At 44.7% G+C, this 22,951-nt stretch overlaps 2 protein-coding genes and 1 long non-coding RNA gene across 3 annotated transcripts; 2 read left to right on the top strand and 1 right to left on the bottom strand.

Moving 5' to 3' along the window:
• The first annotated feature begins 5,463 nt into the window (after nucleotides 1–5,463).
• APOLD1 (apolipoprotein L domain containing 1) lies at nucleotides 5,464–10,926 on the top strand. The gene is made up of 2 exons (XM_054188769.1): nucleotides 5,464–5,594; nucleotides 7,740–10,926. Exon 2 carries the CDS (start codon nucleotides 7,745–7,747, stop codon nucleotides 8,483–8,485), a length of 741 nt encoding a protein of 246 aa, XP_054044744.1. The 5' UTR covers nucleotides 5,464–5,594; nucleotides 7,740–7,744; the 3' UTR covers nucleotides 8,486–10,926.
• Nucleotides 10,927–14,266: 3,340 nt separating this feature from the next.
• Nucleotides 14,267–14,955, bottom strand: LOC128919562 (uncharacterized). Its single transcript, XR_008469905.1, has 2 exons — nucleotides 14,899–14,955; nucleotides 14,267–14,610 (listed from the first exon to the last, which is right to left on the bottom strand). It is a non-coding gene; the product is annotated as an uncharacterized LOC128919562 (long non-coding RNA).
• Nucleotides 14,956–15,077: 122 nt separating this feature from the next.
• DDX47 (DEAD-box helicase 47) lies at nucleotides 15,078–22,947 on the top strand. Its single transcript, XM_054214855.1, has 12 exons — nucleotides 15,078–15,185; nucleotides 15,898–15,991; nucleotides 16,939–17,127; nucleotides 17,809–17,880; nucleotides 18,418–18,536; nucleotides 19,057–19,128; nucleotides 19,254–19,370; nucleotides 19,536–19,682; nucleotides 19,989–20,126; nucleotides 21,502–21,572; nucleotides 22,118–22,247; nucleotides 22,341–22,947. Exons 1-12 carry the CDS (start codon nucleotides 15,090–15,092, stop codon nucleotides 22,458–22,460), a joined length of 1,365 nt encoding a protein of 454 aa, XP_054070830.1. The 5' UTR covers nucleotides 15,078–15,089; the 3' UTR covers nucleotides 22,461–22,947.
• Nucleotides 22,948–22,951: the final 4 nt, after the last annotated feature.

Genomic DNA, 22,951 nt, shown 5'->3' with positions numbered 1-22,951 from the left:
AAGACCTATCTGGTGTGGAAGCATTTCCCTTTCTCCCTCCCTCTAAGCACACTGGCAATAGGACAAAAGGTTTCTGATTATTTTTCCCAACCCTGGAGGGTTACCAAGATGAATCACCTTGCAGCTACCATATTTTAAGAATGGAAGACCTGACCTGAAAATAAGAGTCCTGGCTTGACAAAAATAATAATGATTTGGATTGGGGTTTTTTTTTTCAGGGCAGGTTCAGCCATTTAAAACTGAATCTTAACTCTCCCTGGACCTAGAAGAACCCATTAGGACTGTGATGCAGTGATATTATCCATCACGTGCTTTCTTTACATTCCCAAGTGCAGCTCTGCAAAGCCCTGTGTTCTTCTGTACGTGTCTGGCTTTTACATGTCCTCTGCTAATCCTGAGATTGTGACTGACAACTTGTCACTCATGAGCATGAGGGGGAACCACATGCCACGCACCGTGCAGGGCAGGATCACCAAACCCATGGACTTTTCTTTCCCTGATCCCACACAGCTAGCATAAGGATCTCTCTATGAAAGGAGTACATTAGCTGAAAGCAGGCAAAAGAAAATACTTTATGCCATGAATAACTGGGAACTTCTGGACTTTACTGTCCCAGGAGGCAGCAGAGGCAGCTGGCATCATCAGGGTCAAAAGGCACCAGATAAATCCGTGGGCAAGAGGGGCCTGTTATTGAAGGGGTCCGTCAGGGATGTACCACTGCCACCTGCACTCTTCCACAATGGCATCTCCTACTAGCACTGCAGGACACCAAGTGCTGGGTTACAGGGACCGTCTCTGGCCCAGAGCAGTCCCTGTCGGACAGGACATTTGAAATTGGAACATAAACCTAACGAGCCTGGGGGACATCAAACGGGGCTGGAGGGGGATAAAGAATTGCTGTCTGTAATAAATCACATATTACAGAGCAGGTGCCTGAAAGAGGTGGACTGAACCAGCCTTTGGGGATGGCTGTTCCTTCTCCTGGCTCTAGAGGGAGCTTCGGAAAGCGAATAAACTGGATGCGTGTGAACCTCTGAAGAGAGCTGAAGTTAGGTGAGGTGCATCCCTGTCTGAAGTTGAAGGTAACAGTTTTTAACTTCTCCTGGACTTCTGTAGGCCCTTGTGTGTCTGTCATGTTTCTACAGTGCCAGATGGGAGGGTTGAATTTCAGCGTAATGAATTTCATTATTTTGTTTTATTCACAGTGCATGTTTTATATGGAATGTTTCCTGCTGAATCTTAATCCTGTTAGCAAAAGCTTAACAATATGTAATTAATAATGATTTAAAACAACCTCCCCCCCCCCAAAAAAAAAAATGTCTTGCAAATGTTTTAAAAAACCTGAGAGGAGACCTGAAAAATTTAGAGGAGTCCAGAATTTGGTCTTCCATCGCAGTCCAAACCTCTCAGCTTTTGGTTTATCTTCTTCAAATGTAGCAGCAGGACTGTGGATAAACTCTCTTATTTTATGATGAAGGAATGCAACAGTGACACATGACTGTGACCATTCCAGGACAAGTCATATCCCCCTTAATGAAATTTGAGGTTTTCAAGCTGAATATTCCCAACACAAAGTCAGCATCATTGGTAAAACTGCTATGGAATTAACATGAAGACCTGCAATGCAGCCTCAATCTATTCAAATCACTTCATCTACAATACCTAAATTTGATTATACTTTCTCTTATCTAAGTTATTTTTCAATTAAATGCTCGGGTATTGTTATGGATATTAAATATCTCTCTTGACTAGCTGCAAATGACGTACAATAGAACAGCTGGTTAATTTGAAGACAGAAGAGAAGAATTAAGACTAAATAAAAGCACAAATTCTAAAAACATACTCTTTTTCATTCATATATTAAAAAAATAATAGAGTTCATAAAAATAGTAAAAAAAGTTAAGTTTTCTTCACAAAATTTAAGTCAGACAATGTCAATGTACTGAGAACCCATGTCATCTTGTGATTTTTTTGGTTTTGTTTTTTTTACATTCTTGGTTTAATATCAGAGCAGCTGGTTTTTTAGCACATTTGAAATTGCATTGGCCAACCACTGCCCAGGTAGCTGGTAGGGAAACGCACGGGGATGTGGAGTGAACACAGTCACTACAGCTTTCTGGCCTTGGTTAGTGACAAGGACAGAGCCAGGATCAGGAAATTTTCATTGTGCAAATACAGGATGATACCAAGTCCCACACACACGAGTAACCACAGCCCAGAGCAGCCTGTCCCATTCTGGAACGCTTTCAAAAAGTTAATTTGGATCTACTGGTGAGGTTACTAAAAGCTGATGCAGCTCTTTTTGATCTAATTTGCTTTATTTGTTTTAGTTTTGGCCTATTCAAGTTCCCACTGAATCTAAATGAATGTCCTGCTGTGAAGAGTTGCAATATGTCATCGATTCAGTTAACCACAGGAAAAAGAAAAGAAAAAAAAGGACAACTTTTAGCTCCACTATCCAGCAGTTAAGGTTGAAAGTACCAAGTGTGACAGAAATCCCCTGTTAAAAAGATTGTATTTGAATGTAAACTTACTCAAGTTTACTCAATTATTTGATCAAAATAATGCTAATAAAGGAAGCGTATGTTTGAAAATCCAGCTTCAAGTGTTAGACAGTCTCATGCTACATTGCAATAGCTCCAAACAGCTTCAGAATAAACACTTCTGCTACATATCCCTTCATCTGGAGAGAACCAGAGCAGAAAGACCAGCCCTTTCTGCCAAAATCCACTGGAAGGAAGCAAACTGAGGCAATAAAACATCCTTCCTTCCCCTTGCTGGTCATCTGCTCCCATAAAATGCCTTCAGGGCAGATTTTGCATGGGTCTGGCTTCTGCCCATTTCAAAAGGATGTGGCTAGACAGGAAAGGGTGGAGCAGAGGGACAATTTTTGGCCAGGGTAGTTGTGAAACACCTGCTGTGCCCGTTCCATACTCAAGCCCAAGCGCTTCACAGGCCAAGAATGAAGAGAGAGCAGAGGGGTTGGGTGAAAACATGCAGCTGGCAGGATGGTGAGGTCTCTGCTAGCTTGCAGGACTGCCCAGAGAAGGTCAGACCTACCCCACAAGTCTTGAGATCCCTGGTAGGTAAGACTCACTCCAAGCAGGCCCCTGGGACCTATTTGGTGACTTAGCAGATGTGCTCACATCTAGGCAGGTGTGCTAATAGCAGTGAAAGCCTTTCAGTTCCTGGGACATGCTCAGAGAAGACGTTCCTCTCCCATCCTGCTCCAGTTCCCACCTACTGACCTTTGCTGGAAGCGGTCTTTCTAATTATGGGTGGGAGAGAAGACCAGCAACCTCACCAAAGGGATGCTTTTGTGAGTGTCAGCAGGGACAAAAACAAATCACAACATACTGCCATAGGGCAACTCCCTAAGAAATAATGTTTCTTATTATAATCACATTTCTTTTTAAAAATCAACTTGACATCTGTAGCTCCTCATGGGAAGCCCTTACTTTCTGGGTATACACCTCATCATTGGGGTGGGTTAGGAGGAAACATTCTCTTCAGATGGTGAAGAAGCCCAGGGATGATCCCTGTGAGAAACCATCCTAGGCTAAGACCAACATCTGTCTTGTTTGAAGTGCAGGTCTTTCAGTGTGTAGGAAACTCTGTGAGGGAGTACTATAAAAAAAAAAAAATGGATTCTCTCTTCCGCACTCTAATCACCTCTTCACCCACGCACTGAGCATCGCAGGGGTTTCTGACAACATTTTGCAGCTGAGTATGTTGAAAGAAGGGCGCTGGGAAAGGAAGAAGAGCAACCAAAACTGTGTCATCTTCTCAGGCGCATTCTAGACTTTGTTTTATCTTTTCTTCATTAATTCATTTTTAGCAAAACTCACTGTCCCAACAAGGATATCTCTGCTTGCACAAGTCCTAATGCAGATGCAGTTGCACAAAAAAGCCTATTCTTTTTTGGGAATGTGGGAAAAAACTCTTGTGTCTATCAACTGCAAACCTTCACCAAGGCAAATGGGCTCAAATTCAAGCACATGTTTGCTAAAACAAAGGGAAGGGCTAAAGCACAGTTTCCTTCAGTGTCAAAACTCACCTTCCTGTTAACGTGCAATATGTACAAAGTGTAACAGACTCAGATTGCTTGTTTAAGCATCTTCAAAACAATGTTTTCTCTTTTCAGGTCTGTGACATGTTGAAGTAGCTCTTCAATGGTATTTATTTACTTGTTCATGTCCCATCTCACGCAGGTCCACCCCTGCCAAAAACACTTGGCATACTGTTTCACAGTCATTTTAAGATGATCTAAAACTAAGCTGCCATAGAAATTAATAATCCCAGCCTTCTCCTCTCCCTGCCTGCTGCCTCTCAGTCCTTGTCCCTTCCTAGGGTCAGCTTTTGCACGGTTACACATCTCACACATTCAACAGTAAAGCCTCGCCACTCAGTGACAGCTAAGTAGCTTTCAGATTAGCCAGGCCAGGGGGCCACTAGGGCATAATCAGAGGTTCCCTGATAACAAAAAGCCCTGAAGAGTAAGAATCCACCATCCAATGCTCCGTCTTCAAGGACAACTGCTCAAAACAGATGCCCCTGGCACTACAGGCCCTGTGTCAATAGGGGCACATGCCACTTTGGTCTAAGGTGGGCTGCCTTAGGGAAAAAATCCTTTTTTCCTGAACCCATGCGAGGAATCTGTTTTTGACTAAGGCTGGCCCTGGCTCAGAGTGAAGGGCAGCGCCAGGAATGTCACTTAGGCTGTTCCTCCCCAACACCTTCGTCATCTCCTCCCTCTGGCCACGTCTGTATTTGGGCACAACTGCCAGGTAACAGCAGGCAGCAAAGGAGGGGATCCCAATGACCTTTCTTTCTGACCATTGATTGCTGGGCAGGCACCTTGGGAAAACAACATGGTTGTTTCTCAACCATCACAGTGCCCATGGTTAAGAAACAGAGCAAAACCATAGGGAGATCACTCCTTTTGCAGGAAGCTGCATGGTTTTATCTCCTCAGAAGGAGAAGGGATGGGAATTCAGAGCAATCGTCTTGCTGTGGAGCTCCTTCCCTTTTATGGAGCAGAGCACCGCTCCAGCTCTCACACAGTGCTCCAGCCAGTCACACACACGATTGTCCCAAAGAGCTGGGATTTTAAAAGTATTCTGGCCTTGAATGAAGTAAGTACACTGGCTGGCTGGTGCTCCACTGGCTCTAGACGTGTGGTGGGGGGAAACTTCAGTCACCAAGCAATTGGCGGCTCCAGCAGAGAGTAAAGTCAGTTGCTATTTCAGGGAAAGGAAAGGCAACTGTTCCCTGGGGGGAATGACTGCACTAGCTCAGCACCAGGAATAGGCTGAGATTTTAAAAAAAAAACTTTTCCCCCTACATTTCAGGAAAAGCGAACACACAATGTTCATTTGCAGGGATCGTTTCCTGAACATGATGTGTGTTCGCTGTCCCGCAGGTCACTTTCCAGTGTGTCACATCCTTCTGCACAAGGGAGAGCAGGAAATGGCAAACTCCCAGTATGAGGCAAAGCATTCCCACCGCAGCAATTGGTCCACAGGAGCTATAAATTGGTCTCCTCCAGAAACAGATCAAAATTTGTCTTTGGGGAGGTCGGCTGGAAACTCAAGGTAAGTTTGAACCAGTATTTTTTGGAGTGTCTCTGAGTACTGTATTAGGAAAGCTTTTGCAGGTTTTGGACTAATGTATACTTTTATTGCTGGGGAGAATTTTCTCTAAGAGCAGGAATTGGTTTCATTTTCCTTTATGCTGGCATAAATAAGTGTATTCAAAATACATGCCTCACTGTGTGCTTTATGCTATATATTGAATGACTGTTCTACTAACTGCAGTGAGATGGCTGCTGTTATTACCTGAGATTGTTCTCAGTGAGAAAATCTGCAGAACAAATTGTTAAGAGGCTACAGGAATGGATATATTTAATAATCATCATATTGATCTGTTGTTCAGTTGTTGATGATATGCTCATTGTTCATTTCAATGCTGGTATCCGTTCAGCTTCATGTTAGTCCTTGTGTTTTCAGCTTCATCTCTGACTATAGTGTAAAAAATAAGAGGACACTGCCTCCAGTTGAGAAAAGCACAATGTACTAAGTGGGTCAAATGGCCCGATGATACCAAGAGAGACTGAGGTCGTTGTTTTGAAGGGCACAGGGGTGGATCCTAAAGGATTCTGTGTGAGATGTATTAGGACAAGTAGAAGGGAAAAAAAATTACAGTAATAATTATTTACTTACACACTTCAGGATGGAAAGACTCTTTATGGCAGGAGTTTTCCTCCTTCCAAAACACAGAGATTCTGCAGAATGAAAGCCCCAAGGATCCTAACTGTATAGTTTGCCCATGTGAGGGACCAGGCACCTCCAGTTCAAACAGTACAGAAGCCTTAGAAGTGAAAAGGTGCCTGCAGCAATGAATAGTTTTGCTTAGTTGGCCCTAGGGCAGGGTCTTTCTGCTACAGAGATTTCTTTTGGCTATGAGGCCATTATGGACTGCAAACAGCTTCTTAGCTCTATGGCCAGACCTTGCCAGGTGCAGAGGCAGCACAGGCTTGTGCACAGTGCAGTGTTGTGGAGCACAAAAGCTCTGCTCCCACCAGATAACTGGTGATGCTACATCACTCCTCTCACCTCCCTTGTTCCAGTTGCTGTATGTGTAAGCAGGGTTAAGGACGCTGGCTTCCTTTGCAAAGCACTTTGCACCCCTAGAGCAACCTGCAAATGCTTATTGGAACTTTTCTTTCTACCCTTGTGACAAAGAACAGAGAGAGCAAACAGATTGCCTAACACTGAAACCCTGAAGATTCACCCTCTAGAAGGGAAGACACTCTCCTGCCATCTTGCCAAGGGAGGTTGCCATAGACAGCAGTTTTCAAGCCTTTTCTATTCACAGATCCCTGTATTTCCTCTGTTCCCCCATGCCCAAGGGAGCGAGTACTGAAGCTGGGCTCGCTTTTCTGATGTACCTTTTAAACAAGGTCCATGGGCCTCGCTGCCCCTCTCACTGGGGATCTACCACCACAGGTTGGACTAAGCACCACAGAACAATTTTTCCCATCTTTGTCCAGACCCTGACGCCAGGTTACAATAGGAAAAAAATGCTGCAGGACCTTGAGCTGCTTAGGCTTAAAGAAAGGAAGGATGTTCACAATACCCATCTGAGGCGTCAATGAGCTTCTCACCTCCTAGATGGAAAAGCCAGACCTTGACTCCCCTCAGCAGCTTCCCTCTGTCCTCCTTTAATGGGAAATGACCCCTAAATAGCAACCTGGGACGGGTGGCTTTCACCTCCTCAGAGTCTGGCCTTTCCTGTGAAAGATGCCCTTGAATGTTGCAGATCCTCTGAATCCCATTGTGGGGAAAATACATCAGTTCTGGCAGCATTACTGCTCTGGGCACTGAGTCAATCTCAAGGGAATTTCTGTCCCCAGGATTGAAAGGGACGTTTTGTGTCTTCAGAGAGGTAATAAGAACAGCACCTCTGACCCCAGCCCTTAAGATATTTTAGTCTTCTCAGGGAACAAGAAAAACTTTTAGAAATTCCTCTGTCTGAAAAAGTTCCTCTGTGTACGTGTGTGTATGTGTGTGTACGTGAGTGTGTACGTGTGTGCAGAGAGCAAACCTTTCATGTAGCTGGGTGAAGCAAAAAAAAAAATATTGGCTGGGTGCCACGTCTGAAGCAGTGGTCCAGGCTGAGCATGTCTTGTGTTCTTTTTTAACATAAATCCCAACCCAGCCTTTTCTTTTTCTGGACAGAGGCCATGGAAAGAAATGGTGCTGCCCCTCCGCAAACTCTAGACCCTACACACCACTTCCACATAGAACTGCTGGATCAGAGACGGAGGCTGCGTGGACAAATTGCTCACCTTCACAAGGCGGCTCGTAAACTCAACAAGCTCCGCAAAAGGTCCCTGATTGCCAATGTCAGCGGGAGCACCCTGACCGCCGCAGGAGCAGTCACAGCCATCGTGGGGCTATCCCTGAGCCCGGCAACCCTGGGAGCCTCTCTCCTGGCATCAGCTGTGGGTCTAGGTCTGGCCACTGCAGGGGGGGCTGTGAGCATCACCTCTGATCTCTCCTTAGTGCTCTGCAATTCCCGGGAGGTGAGGAAGGTGCAGGAAATTGCAACAACTTGTCGGAAACAGATGAGGGAAATCCTCGGCTGCCTGGAGTTCCTCCGCCGGGGGCAGGGCCCAGGGGACCCCACACTGCGGCAGTCGGAGAAGAGGGCCTCCATCTCGCTGTACAACTCCATCTGCTTCATGGTCTTCTGCGGCTCCCACAGCTTCCTCGTGCCAGAATACACAAAGGAGGTCACAAAAGTGAGCCAGGCTGTCCTGAAGGCCAAAATCCAGAAGCTGGCTGCCAACCTTGAGACCTGCACCAAGGCGATGGATGAAGTCTGTGAACTTCTTGAGTCCAGGACAGAGGTTTCCCCACGCACGAGGAGACTCAAAGTGAGTGCTAAAACCACTGCTGAGATCCTGAGACCATCCAGCTGAAACAATGTTTGACCCATACTTAAAACCGGGCTTGGAGACATTATACTATTAATTGTCACCATTAGCACTGCTACCTGTTGCTATTGTAATATTGGTAGTGCTAATCCACACAGGTGCACACACCTCTCATGTGTCTTGTCTATATCTGAACACAAACTCCTTCCTGACAGGAAGCTAAAGCTTCCAGACACACACACCGCCAACTGACAGTAGCCACCTGATTCAGGTTGGAGGTTGTGACAGACATGTGGACTGCTGTGTACACAGCAGCAGATTCCAGAGCCTCAAGGCAGGGGTAGGTGGCTGTTCCTCAGACCCATGTTTCCCCAGCCCTTTCCTGAGCTCTGCTTCCCCGAGGCAGCAAAAAGAAGCGGGTGAGAAGGCTGATGGAATCCCTGCAGTCCTGGTCTTATGAATCCTATCAAGACTTATGAATCTATGGGTAGTAAAAGGGCTGGTGTACCCTCAAAAAGCCAGCAGCTGCCAATTTCCAGTAGAGTACAGTCCCATTACCAAGGTACATCTGGAAAGGCTGTTGAAGGAAGCAGGTCCAGATATGTCAGACTGTACAGATGGCTCATCATCCCAGGGTGAAATAACGGGGTCAGAAATTGTTATCCCTTTTGAAGAAACCTCTCCAGGCTGAGAACTGTGATGTTTGTACTCTATTTATTTACACAGGATTATTTTAAGCTTTTGATACTGTATTTAAAGATGTATATATATTTTTTTTTCTTTTAAAAAGGAGGCCTCTGCTCCAAAGGAAAGCAGTTGTTCTTGGAGGCAAAGCAAGTCTGTGGCATGTGGGAGAAAGTTACCCATTCTTTGGATGTGAGGGAGGGCAAGTGCCCGTAGGAAAAGGCAAGTATGGCCTGAATGCTAGTAGTTTTAAAATAGGTGAAACACAGTCAACTGGTGACAGATCTTAGGAACCAAAAGAGGAAGAAGGACAGGTCAGTGACCCTGGGACTGGAGCCTGCCTCAGGGCACTGGTGGAAGAAAGCAGTTATATCTCTTGCAGCAGGGAGGGAAGAGTAGGTTGGTGTTACTGGTCTGAGCTGGAGCCCAGCTGTGATGGGAGCACACCTAAGAGGTGGAAGTGCCGCTGTCTGTGCAGTCAAGCAGCCTGTGAGACCCACAGTGGTTTGTCTAGGAGGGTGGAGGCAGCACTCACAGAGAGCTACGCATACTCCTAGCAATGCTTCCCGGGGTAAGCTTAACATTGGCAATATATACATACTGGTACTAATAGTCAAGAGGGGTGCAGAGGAGTAGGATGATTCAGTGGCAGAGCACTTACAAAACAGGAGGAAGGACTGGGACCCTGTTTCAAGTGACTGTTCTGCTAACCATGCCCTTTGTGATTTTTGACCCCTCAGTGCCCCAGTTCTCTGTTTAAAAATAGGGGATAGGAGCACTTCCCTACCTCACAAGGATGTTTCTGGGACAAATATTGCAAAGTACTCAAGCAACTGTGATGATGGGGATCATGTCGGTACCTTGAAGAGGTACAAGGAAGAGACCCCGGAAACTAGCTTGAGACAACTTGAGGAGTTAATGCAACGATAGTTCCACCTCCACAAGTAGGCCTCAGTGGATAAGGGAAACTTCCCTGCAGATGCATGAATCAAAATGGTCAGAAAACCCACTCTGTAATTCTGTAATGCTGAACAAAATCTTAGGAAGGGCAAAACATCTCACAAAGCTTGAATCCTTGTCCCTTTTGTCTCTTCCTCTCAATGACATCAACATTTGTTTTTACACAAAAGAAGAAAAAAAGCTTTGGTCCCTCAGAGTGTGACTCAGATGCCTGTAATGCCCTTGCCTGTTTGCCAGAAACAAACAAGTACACTGTTGGTTCGATTAAATGAATATGAAGCACTTCTGTGTCAGTGTCTCTCTGCACACCTGCATGTGATCACATTCCTGTCCCCTTGGTTCACCCTCCTCGATTTCACGCTCCAGGCACTGGAGCCAGGGAATCGATAGGAGCAGCTGGATGCGTTCAAAAGGGGAGAATGAAAAGCGAAGTCATCAGCTCCACGCCAGACAGCTGGCATTTCTGTATGAGTGCATGCGTTTATGCCTGTGTGAGTGCATACCCTGATGTGCAAATTAGTCCACGTACACTGTAGATGCTGATCTCTGACATGCAAACACTGAGGTGCGTTCGTGTGAGCACGTAAGCATGTTTTTGGAGTGTGAACTGCATATTATGCAAAGGCAGACACGATGCTAAATTTTTCTTAGTATATCCAGCATATCACCAGCTAACTCTACCAGATCAGTTCCGACTTCACCATGCTTCTGAGATGGCTGGTTTTACCATCACAGAGAAAATTATACAACCTATATAGTTTTCCTACCTCCTCCTCGGTTTTCTAGTAATGCAGCTTTGTCCACATGTCCACACACAGGGAACAACCTAGGAAAAACAACAGCTCTGAATGGACTAATCCCACTGGCAGAAGGATCTGCATTTGATAGCCTAGAACTTCACAAGGGCTGATTTGCTCTGCTCAGAACAGTCCTGCACTGCAATCACAGCCAGTTTCAGCAGCTGGGACAAATCAGAATTTTTTGCTTCCATTTTCAGCCATACAGGCAAAAAAAACCCCCCAGCCCTGCTTCTGTTCTGTTTTTCCGTAGATTAACCCTTCACTTGAGGTCAGGATTTGGGTTGTTGCACAGTGCTGCTGTGTGAGTATGATTGAGTGCAAGGTACCACATTCTGCTGGCCAGGTCTCAGCTACTTCTCTCTCCGGGTTTGTTTGCCAGGAACGCAAAGGGAGGCTCAGGCAGAGAGTGAGGCCCACAGGCTGGAAGATCTGTAATCCTACACAAGACAGACGAGCTGTGTGACTTTGCTCCAAAACCCACCCAGTGTTCTTGGACACCTTTTAAGCCAGGTGGTCCTGTGAATCTTAAGTCTGCGCCCTCACACCTCAGCTACACTTGATCTAGCAGCTAGCAGGTAGGGCAGGAGCTGTCAGGTCCTCTCCACCCAGCTCCAGGTATGCCATCCTCTCTCCTCCCATGCAGTCAGCACTGTGTCTTATGTGGTACACTGGGGAGACAGCTCTGGGAGCTGTGCTGGCAGCAATTTATCATATTTGTGAGTAAGATTGGTTTCCTACTTCTTCCTGCTCACTGCTGGGTCAGATGAGCACCAGAGCTGGTATCAAGAAAGCACCAGAAGCAAGTGACCTGGGCTGGCACAAGGGTGCACCTACCCTAGTATTAGTATCGGTTTAGTTGCAATATTGTGACTCCCTTAGAGTTACAAGCAACATTTGGGGGCAGTATCTTTGATAAGCAGCTTTTTTGCTAGTAGTTATGTTATTTAGCCTTCGAAGTAGTAGATGTGCTGGTGGAACCTTTCCTTTGGTAGCTAGACAGCGGGGGGAGGAGGGTATGTGTGTGATTTGACATTTAGCCTGGGCTGGCAGTTATGAAGCCTTGTCTCCTGATACCATTTTTACTCCTCTTTTATGGAAACTGCTGCAGGGAGGAATGATTCAATGGTGAAGCAGGAATATAAACATAATTTTAACACAAAGTCACATAGTATGTTTTGAAAGCATAATAAAAGGTGTCTATGACAAAGGAGCCCAAGTACTGTCAGAGTCAGCAGATCCCAATAGCCTACCTCTGGGCATCCCAGTGGGTAGACAAGACCATTTACCATTAACTGTGACCTACTATACACACAGTCCATCTTGTCTTATTATGCATCCCCTATTAAATAGCGGGCATTATACCTGCACTAAAATTCATCTGCCGTGGATGCTCCCACCCTGCCAGCTCTAAGGAAGACCGAGAATGCAACACGCAGTAGGGCTAGGAACATTTTTGGCCAGAAGCCAAGTCTAAAAGCCACGGAGTGAAAATTTCTAAATCCAGTACAATCTGCAGTGTCCTGTGCTGTAAAGTACAAAAAGGCAATCATAATTTAGAAGCGGTGCTTGTTTTATCACACGAGTGCTTCCAACAGCAGTTTAAGACAGGAGGGAACTTTTATTCAAATACATCTACTGACAAATTACCCAAACTGGAATTTCACCAGAATAGAATTGCTCCACCCTGCTCCCCACCAAAACAGCACCTATCATATTATATGGACAATGAGTTCAACAAAGAATCACAAGCAGCGAATTCCCATCACGTCCCTGGCTCCATTTCCTGAGGCATCCCAGTGACCCATACAAGGGTTCACATCTAAGCACTGGCCAGGCTTAACCTTTAGCACTAATGATATATAGCAAGCTCATGGCTCAGGCTGCTGTAATTTTTGAAACATATGGCCATAAGTAGCACCTACATTAGATGTTTCTTGTTAGGATTTTTTGTTGTTTTTTTTTTTTAATTTATTTTAAAATCATTGCTCCTGAGCACAGTGGGATGCAGCAGTTTCATTTCCACTGCTGCCCAGTGAATTGTTTCAGGTTTCCTCTCCTTTCTCTGTCACGCAGAGAGTTTGTTCGGATTTCCTCTCACTTTCCTCATTGTTCTGGGAGCAGAGGAAATGGCACGCTCGGAATCCAGTGACAGATGCTCAGGTACGTCAGCATTTCCACTGCGAGCACACCCAGCTGGGCTTCCCAAAGAGCACGAGAGAGGGAGGTCTGCTCAGAAACACAGTCACGAGTTTCATTTTGCAGTCAGCTCTGCTGTCCTTTCAAAGCCCAAGCTCTTGGGTACATTAGCATCCTTTTCCCTAAAACAAAGGATGTTCACCTAGCTGCAAGGTTGCCCTACTGCAATCAGCAGTGGGACTACAGGTCAGAGAGGCCATACCCAGACCAGATGGAAACCAACGAGCTCAGAACTACCATCATGACATGGTATTCTGATGCTGCTTTCCCCTGGAAAGACACTAAATCCTTCACCATTTTCACCTCTCACTCTGCACTTGCATGCTCCCTGCCTGAGTCACAACAGCCACAATCAAGTGAGCTGGAGGAATGTTTGCATCTATTCCCATCCTCTCTTCTCTCATTTCATGCTGTGAGTTCCCACAGTTCAGTTTATTTTATGTATTTCTGGCACTTCAAAGTTGCACATTGGCAATTACCATAAACAGGAAAACAAGGTAGAACAATGACACTTCTTTTCTTTTTTTCTTCTCTTCCCTAGTAATTCAAAATGTTTCATGCCAACACTTCTGAAAAAGTTAATTTGCTCTTTATAGGTATGATATATGCAAGTTCATATATATTCTTGTATTCTTGTGCCTGGCTAGCTCATTTTGTCTTGTTCTTTCACAACTGTAGAATTTATGAATACAGAACACCATCACACACTGCCTAAGCAATGCAAATGTTGAGCTGCAGGCCAGAGGCCTAGCCATTTGTGGTTAATGCCAAGCAGGCAGGTTTTAAAGCAGCCAATTCAGTATACTCTTACCCCAATACAGGTGGCTATAGATCCGTAACTCCCCCTTCCCTGGAGGCCTCTCTGGACTTCAGTGAAAATCCACACACAGCTTCTAATTTAGAAAAGCAAAGCCCTTGCCACATAAAACAACACCCCCCTTGCAGAAGCATAAGCCAAATTAAGTTTAAAGAAAACATGCCTTGCACATGTTGAGAAGAAACACCTGCTTAATGACACACTGTGCTGCTTAATAACCTTGCACAGTGTTAAAGGAGAAGCCACTGCCCGAGCACCCACACACCATTCATGGTGTCACACACACACACACACACTTTCCCTCAGGCATGCCTTCTCCTTCTTCAGGCAAGGCCGTAAGTTTCCCATAGTAGAGTCTCAGGCATTGGATTTTATAAAATAATTAATTTAATTTAAAGGTACGGTAGTAATGACAGGTCAGGCTGGATGCCTCTGAAGAGAGGGGCCCTGAACAAAGAAATCCTGGGCAATTATACCCTTGTGAACCATACACCCAGCCCTCACATGCTCTTCACACGCTGTCCATGCGTCTTTTAGTCCAATGGTGACTTTTGGTCTGGGGTCTTCTAACATCTTATTGGGTTCTTGTTTCCGTGTCCAGGCAGGCAGGCTCTTTATCTTGCTGATTTGCAGTTTCAGCTGATGGTTGTAGCCTCCTTATCTTGTGGTTTACGCTCCTTGTGCACCTGCCCTCGCTGGCAGAACATGGAGAACTGAAGAGTCCCAGGCTTGGGAAAAACACTACCAAAACATCAGCGTGCTATCAACATCTTTCCCATACTAAAAGACTAAACACAGCACTGTATCGGCTGCTAGGAAAATTACTAAGAAAAATATTGCAGCCTAAAGGCTTCAGCAAATCTAGCCACTCATGCCAAGCAAAGCCAGGCAAAGAGCACAAATAATGCCGTATCATAATCCTAAATAAATTATTCTAATTAAAACTTAATTATTTACGCTAAACAACTGACATCCCGCAACATGCAGAGCCAGCCACACACACAGTGACTCCGCCGACGTCGGCTCCTCCACGTTACCCGCCGGTCAACGGCCGCCGCGCGTGGCCCCGCGAGCCCCGCCCCGCCCGCTCCGATTGGCTCGTTCCTCCGAACTACAAATCCCATAACACCCCAAGGGGGCGGACTGCAACTCCCACAATGCTCTGCGCTGCTTCAGAAGGGGGCAGTCCAAAATGGCGGCAGGAGAGGAGGAAGGGCAGGCGGCCGAGCCGGGGGCAGTGGCGGAGCCGGAGGCGGCGGTGGAAGAGCCACGGAGTTTCAAGGACCTGGTGAGGCTGGGCTGGAACAGCTTCTTGCCCCGCTGTTCCCTCCCCCGCCCCGCGGAGCACCCTCCTGCCCTCGCCCCGCATGTCAGGCCGGAGGGGAGCTCCTCGCACAGCGCCATGTGCCAGGCCGTGCCCCACGCCGCCTCGTCGTGCTTGCCCCTGGGCTGCGGCTCTCCGCGTCTGCAAGCGGCCCTAGGCCCGGCGGAGCCGCCGGTGCGCGGGGGGGGCAGATACGTGGGCCTCGGCGGGCGCGGCGCTGTGCCCCGGCGGGAGGTCTCGGGGCTTTGGGCCTGTGCCCCGGTGAGGATGGCGTTGCTGCCCCGATCTGTGCTCCTCGGCCGGCTACATGTATTTCCAATTGTCTTACCTTGCCCAGGTGTTTTCCTTTTTCCATGTTCATGGCATACTCCCAGAGGGGAAGAGAGACTGTGTGTGTGGAAAGCTCCTTGTGTAAACTAGGGAAAAATGACTAGTTTCTTACTGATGACACTCACCTCCAACAGTTTTGAACAAACCCATGAAGTGACTTGACAGAGATGGGGATCTCTGTGAGCAGCCTGACTTTTTATGTAGTTCTGTTGAGGGGCTGATGGGGTTTGTCACTGCTAGAGAGAAGCTTGGCTGTGTTGCAGCATGTATGTAACGTAACTCTATGATTTAATTTAGGTCTCCTTGGTGATGTCTGTTTCCCTTTTCTCTTTTCACTAATGTTCAGGGAGTGACAGATGTCCTGTGTGAAGCTTGTGACCAGTTAGGATGGAAGGTGCCAACAAAGATCCAAGTTGAGGCTATTCCAGTGGCTCTCCAAGGTGAGCAGTATGCGTCTGTGATCCTGAATCGGGATGCCCCAGGAGCTCTATGTGAATTAATTTTGCTGAGTGAGAAGTAAGTGGCAGGGATGACAGTGTTCTCACTTCTTCATCGTTGGAGAGCTCTGTTTAGAAGTAGTGTCTGTTTTCATTCTTGTGTACTTCCTAGGTGGAGCTTGGAATACTAATTTCTTCTGTAACACTGCCTGCAAGTGTAAACTTTCAAATGGGTACAAACAAGTTCTTGAGTGTTCACTATTGTTCTGTGGTTCTGACACTTCCTGGTAAATAGAATTATTGTCAATCATTTGAGCTGCTAGTCCGCATCAACCATTTTCTTTCTGAAATACTCAGGAATACACAGGAAACTTATGATAGATTTAGGATTGTGACTCTTCTGGTAGATAGCTGTGTGTCTGAAATTGGAGATGCCTTGATTGATTACAAAGCTTGTATAATCTGCTTTGCTGTGAGCAGGCAATTTTTTGAAATTAGATTTCTGGAGTGAGTAATAACCAAACCACAGTGACTTTCTGTAAACATCCTGGAATTACAGGAAAATAAATTACTGAATCGTCAAACATTTCTGCTTCTAGAATATTTGGTTGTGGTTTTATTTAAAAAAAAAAAAACAAACACCATGAAGCAGGAACAGAACAGTGTAGTGACAGGGAATAAACTTTCAGTGTCTACTCTGTCCTAGTACTTAACTGTTGTCAGACTCTTTTACTCCATGTATAAGATTCTCTTGGGGGGGGGAAAAAAAAAGTAAAATTGCATTCCTGAGAAGTCTTCTCCAGTTTAAAACCTGTTGGCAGCATGTTCTTCTCAGCTTTAGCAATTTAGGAGGTCAGAATGGATTCTGCTGATGAATTCTACCCTGTTGCCTGCTTCTTTCTCTGGTCTAGACTTGTAACGGTTTTTGACCTCCTTGCTGCTCCTTGTAGGCAGAGATATCATTGGACTGGCAGAAACTGGCTCTGGAAAAACAGGAGCCTTTGCTTTGCCAATTCTTCAAGCACTGCTGGAAACACCTCAGCGATTATTTGCTCTTGTCCTCACACCAACAAGGGAGCTGGCTTTCCAAATCTCAGAGCAGTTTGAAGCTCTTGGGTCCTCCATTGGTGTCCACACTAGTAAGTAGCTTTGTGATATTGAAGCAGTTTTCCTGAAGACTGAAGTTTGTTAGCTTTAAATTGCAAAGGGAAAAAGTAGAGAGTATTTGTATGGAGGGTTGAACAAAAGATGAGAAAACTTGTGTTGCCTGAAGACAGAGATCTGGTACCAGGTTTGGGAAAGAAAGACTGTATGGTCTTTCCTCATGCAGTAGTCTGCAGCTCTTCTGTATTTTATGTCTAAACAGTTAAAGATGGAAATAGAAGAGAATCTTCTCAATAGTAAGTTTGTGTCCAGTGAAATTGAACAGAACTCCACTCTATGTAGTATGATGTAGTTTAATTTTTCCTTCAGACTCTCTATATTGGTTCTTCAGATATTAGCTACAAACATAAAAGCTTTGTGGGTGTTTTGAGGATTCCTAGATTTTTGCAGCTGAGTTAAGCTGCAAGGAACAGATTCTGCCTGTAGCTCTTCAACTGTGAAAATTAAATACCCAGGGCCCGGAAGGACTTAATCGTATGGCTTAAGAGGCCTCAGAAGGTCAGGTGTGCTAAAGTAAAGTGAATTCTTGTAAAGATAAGTAGCCTTTCATTTGCACAAAGTTGTTGTGGGTGGCAGGGAGTAGGAGGAAACACTAAGATGCCAGGGGCTGGCTGGTGCTACACCGAGAGATTCATTATATTTTATTTGTCCTGCAGCGGTTATTGTGGGTGGAATTGACACGATGTCTCAATCTCTGGCCTTAGCCAAGAAACCCCATGTTATAATTGGTAAGTTAATGTGCTGGGGATATGGGGTATGAATATTATCAAACTGCAGCAGTCCAAAGAAAGAGTGCCAAAAAGTTTTGTGCATTTGAAGGAGAAGTGAGAGTACATCCTTCATTTGTTTTCGTCCTGAGATCTGAGTACTGGCTTGTTAATATTTCTAAAGTACATGCCAGTAGCCTGGCTGCTACAAGCTCATTCCAAAGCATTCCTGCTAAGACCACCTTTGGCTTAGTTTTTCATTCTGCTCAAGTATTCAAAATGCTGATCTCATCCTTCTTAGTACAGCTCGTCTACAGTCTATTCTGTGGTCTCGTTTAGGGGGAGAGGGGAAAGGAGGGCATTGTTCAGAGAGTCTGACTCCATTAGTCTTATTTCAAAACACTCTGAAGATATCCTATGAAAGAATCCTTCCCACAAAGCTATCTACCTTTACTTCTCTTGGGCAAAAAATCCAGTTTCTGTAACGGATGACTCTTGTCTCTTTGGATCTTTTCCTTTGCTTTCATTCTAAATTTGCTCTCATGATTTTGTTGGTAGCTACCCCTGGCCGTCTAGTTGACCATCTGGAGAACACAAAGGGCTTCAACTTACGAGCTCTGAAATTCCTAGTGATGGATGAGGCTGACCGGATCCTTAACATGGATTTTGAGACAGAGGTAGGAATCTACTAAAAGAAGAGTTTGGAACACCAGATTAGTCCCTTTAAAATTGCTTCATACGGTCACGTAGTAAACACTGAGCTGTTCTGTAGAAATTAATAGCAAATGGTAACTAAGATCTAATAATTGCACAAAAGTCTACGGTGGCAGTAGAATTTATCAGAGTTCTGCAGAGCACTAGCAAGACAGTAGGAGGCATTTTATCTCTGAAACCTACTGGTTTCTCTGGAGCACCTGACATGGATGCAGTTACTGTAGAATGTGATCACACACGCGTTTCTGCAGGAATATTGCCTTATATTTGCACTGCTGTTGGACTTCTGGTATTCTCACTGCCTAAGCGTTAACAAGCTATCAGCCTACACCTTCCTTGTAGAAGAGGGGAAATGTGGTCCTACTGTGAGTCTGAGTTGCACACATGTATTACTCTTCATTTGGATGATCATTGTATTTGTAGGAGGCTTATGTCTTGATTGCTGTTGTATTCAGCATTTCCATTTCCTTTCTATTTTTACAGGTGGATAAGATATTAAAAGTGATTCCTCGAGACAGAAAGACATTCCTGTTTTCTGCTACCATGACCAAGAAGGTGAGAGCAGAGTTACTCTGCTTTAGTTCTCCTTTCATCAGGTTATATTGTTGACTAGACCGTATGATACAGGTTTCTGACAAGATCTCTGTCCATCTAGTACTAACTTACATTGATCTTCCCAGGTTCAAAAACTCCAACGTGCTGCTCTGAAGAATCCTGTTAAATGTGCTGTTTCTTCCAAATACCAGACAGTTGAGAAACTGCAGCAATACTACATTTTCATCCCCTCCAAATTCAAGGTAATGCCACTTCGGTTTTCTTCCCTTATCTGATTGTGTCTTGTCTTGCTGTTCCCATGTCTGCCCAATATCTTGTCATCTTCTCTGGCTTTTACTTACTCTTCAATGTGGCATACGTGATTATATCTTCTTTTTTCTTTTTTTTCTCTGTCTATTTCTTTACAGGACAGCTACCTGGTTTATATCTTGAATGAACTAGCTGGAAACTCTTTCATGATATTCTGTAGCACGTGTAACAATACGCAGAGGACTGCTCTACTGCTTCGCAACCTGGGGTTCACTGCCATTCCTCTCCATGGGCAGATGAGTCAGGTAAGGGCATACCCCACAGAATGGAGCAGAGAGGAGACCTGTTGCTTGGGAAGTGGGCTGCAGCATACTGACTCACAACTACCTTGCAGGAGGAGTTTTTCACAAACAGTGGATAGGACTGATCCTAAGAACTTTAACTAATATGAATGCTGCCACTGATTCTGTAATAGTTCAGAAAGAAATTAGAGAAGTGAGATTTTTTGAATAGTTTCTCCCCCAGTTCTTCTGTACCAGTATTTCAACCAGAGCATATTAACCATGATGAGCATTATTCTCTCATTCCCTTTTTGTTCTCCTCTCTTCCAGAATAAACGCTTGGGCGCTCTAAACAAGTTCAAGGCAAAGGCACGTTCTATTCTGCTGGCTACTGATGTTGCAAGCAGAGGTCTGGACATCCCACATGTAGATGTGGTGATAAACTTTGATATTCCTACGCACTCTAAGGTAAGCTAGTCTGTGTGCCAGCTGAGAGCTTCTGGTCACTGGGAGGCATAGTGAAGCTAGACAAAGGAACAAAGACACCTTTTCTCTGTTCTGCTGACTGGAAGTCTAGTTCACACTTCTGTAGATCAAAAGCTGTGGTTCAGCCTCTGCAATTGAGTTGTTATCTCTTGTTTGGGTGGCCTCATCTGGATTGTAGAGCTGATCCCATGAGTGAAGAGAGGAAGTGAGGGACATTCTGTGTCTTTGTATTTCTGCTCAGAGTATGTGTTTTGTCATATTACATTAAAGGATTTCTAGACTTTGAAAATGGTTTTAAGGTATTGCTAGTTTCAGGTAGTCATCTCTGTTCCTGTAATCCAGGTCTGAGTTCACACTTTAAACTGTGTTTAAAAAAAAAAAAAGTTAAAATTGTCCCATTATGTTCAATGAGGATTTGATCAAGAAAGATGTCTTTAATCTCTTTCACCTTCATACCACAAAAGTACAGCAAACTGAAAAAAGTGAGTTACTAACTCTCTACTTTATAGGAAGTATAGTATTATCTTAGGGGTGTGACTTTGTTTCCCAGCCTAGTTTCAGAAAACATACCATTAACATGCATTTCAGGAATTGCTGTTGTTCCTTATAATGATCAAAGAATACTACCCATTGCAAACAGAAAGAAATATGGTGGTTCTTTTGATGACACTGCTTTTGACACTGTAAAAGGACGAAAGTTTAAAAAAAAAAAAAAAGGTGCAGCAGCTTGAATTACATCGTTACAGTTTTTGTGCCGTTCCCTCCCTCTTGGCTAACCAGGTCATGGAACACATCCTTTCTCATGATGCTTTCTTTCTCTACAGACACTGCATGGAGAAGGGAGTATTGTAATTTCATAATGCAGTATAAAACCTGGAAAACAGCCTAGAACCATATAAACAGAAGCCATTCAGTAGATCAGACGCTTCCAAATTTTTCTCATTCATCCTCCCTTTCGCTGTGCTTGCCAAACTTAAATCTACTTGCCAGAGAGTTTGTCTGGAAGACAGGCTATGGAGAGCGCTAGATTCCATGACTGAAAATGCAGGCATTGGCAAAGCTTTAAATATTAGCTTTACAAGGAAGTGGTAGTTCATTAGCAAAGTCATGTATCACAGCTTTTATCCTGCAGCCTTCAATAATTGAAGGTGGCTTTCTCCTTTAGAAAGAGAAGCATTCAAATGTTAAAATACATGCCTCCACAAGCCAGTATCTTCTCAAATCCCAGTGCTGCACATAGCTGTATTTTCTCACTATTTTCTTGTTCTTTTCTAAAGAAAAATAATAAGGGCGAACTTCCCATAACTTCTGTGTTTGGTGCACATATCTTATTGCTTATCAAGAAAACTGTTTTCAGGATTACATTCATCGTGTTGGGAGAACAGCTCGAGCTGGGAGATCTGGCAAATCTATCACCTTTGTCACACAGTAAGTGTTAAAAAGTGGCAGACTTATTCTTCCCAGCTGTGTTTCAGAGCAGAAAACATCTGACCTTATCCTGGGTGAGAAGAAAATACTACTTTTCATTTTGAGTTGGTGCTTGGATTTATTTAGTTAAAGGGAAGAGAATTCAAGCTCCAGGGTGGGGAGAGAGAAAGATCTTAGGATAAATTCTAGAAGCAGGCATGTAGTGAGCAGAAGTGTTTATAATTTGATTATATAATATACATATATTTTTACAATATATAATGCAGGTTAAGTAAATGTGGGATTTTTTTTTATAAGTACTGAAGTATTTGGCTAAAAAAAAAAAAGTCTTTGCCAAATACTTCTGAACAGAGATGAGGTGAATAAATCAGTGAGGGCATCCCAGACGATAGCATCATTCGGATGCAATTAAGAGTTTCTTGTGAGACCATCAGCACAAGCTAACCATATCTGTGGGCTGAAGATAAGGGATGATATCTGTGGGTGGTGACAGCTGAAGCACTCTCAGGAGGGCTGATTCAAGCTGGTGTCTTGGCTTTTCTCAGGTATGATGTAGAGTTGTTCCAGCGCATTGAACACCTGATTGGCAAGAAGCTGCCAGCATTCCCCATGCAAGAGGAAGAAGTTATGATGCTGACAGAGCGTGTGGCTGAGGCCCAGAGATTTGCTCGAATGGTGGGTGCTGGCTTTTTGTCCCTCTACTCGCTGTTGCAGTCTGAATTTCCTCATCTGCCAGAACTCAGGGTCAAACTCTTCATTGCATTGCAGGAGCTACGGGAGCAGGGAGAGAAGAAGCGATCTCGGAATGATGATGATGATACAGAAGAAGCTATTGGTGTCAGGAATAAGGTGGCAGGTGGGAAAAAGAAGAAAAGGAAAGCCTTCTAGTTCAGTATTCGGACAGACTTTTTTATTTTTCTCTTTATGGCTACTTGAGCTCGACAAAAACAGTCTACCAAGCCATCTCCAGTGGATATTTTTTTTTAACTACTTATGAAATTGGGCAGTCCACCTGGAAAGCGACTTCCTCTCTTCTGCTTCACCAGTTAAAGACCGAGCTTGGCCCATTGTGGTACCATGAGAACGGTCTTCCTTTCAGAGACACGAGACTATCACCTCTGGACCAGAAAGCAGCTGTGGTCTGGCCCTGCTCATTCACAAAGAGGTGCGGTGTGAGCGCAGCTTTCCCACTGCTGCAGCCTGTCTCACTACCCAAACTGAGTGCATCTGGGGTCAGATAGGTCCATCAGAAGAAAGAGAGGAAAAAGTTAAAAAGAAGCAACTGAATTTCCACAGCACAGCTGTGATGCCCTTGCCTTAGTGACTACGTCCATGTGACATGCAGAACTCCAAATATATTTTGCTTAATTTTAAAGATA

Source organism: Rissa tridactyla, chromosome 1, assembly GCF_028500815.1.
Source record: "Rissa tridactyla isolate bRisTri1 chromosome 1, bRisTri1.patW.cur.20221130, whole genome shotgun sequence".
Taxonomy (NCBI): Eukaryota; Metazoa; Chordata; class Aves; order Charadriiformes; family Laridae; genus Rissa; species Rissa tridactyla.
The sequence above is the reverse complement of the archived record's forward strand: the minus strand, read 5'-3'. Positions and strand labels throughout refer to the sequence as shown.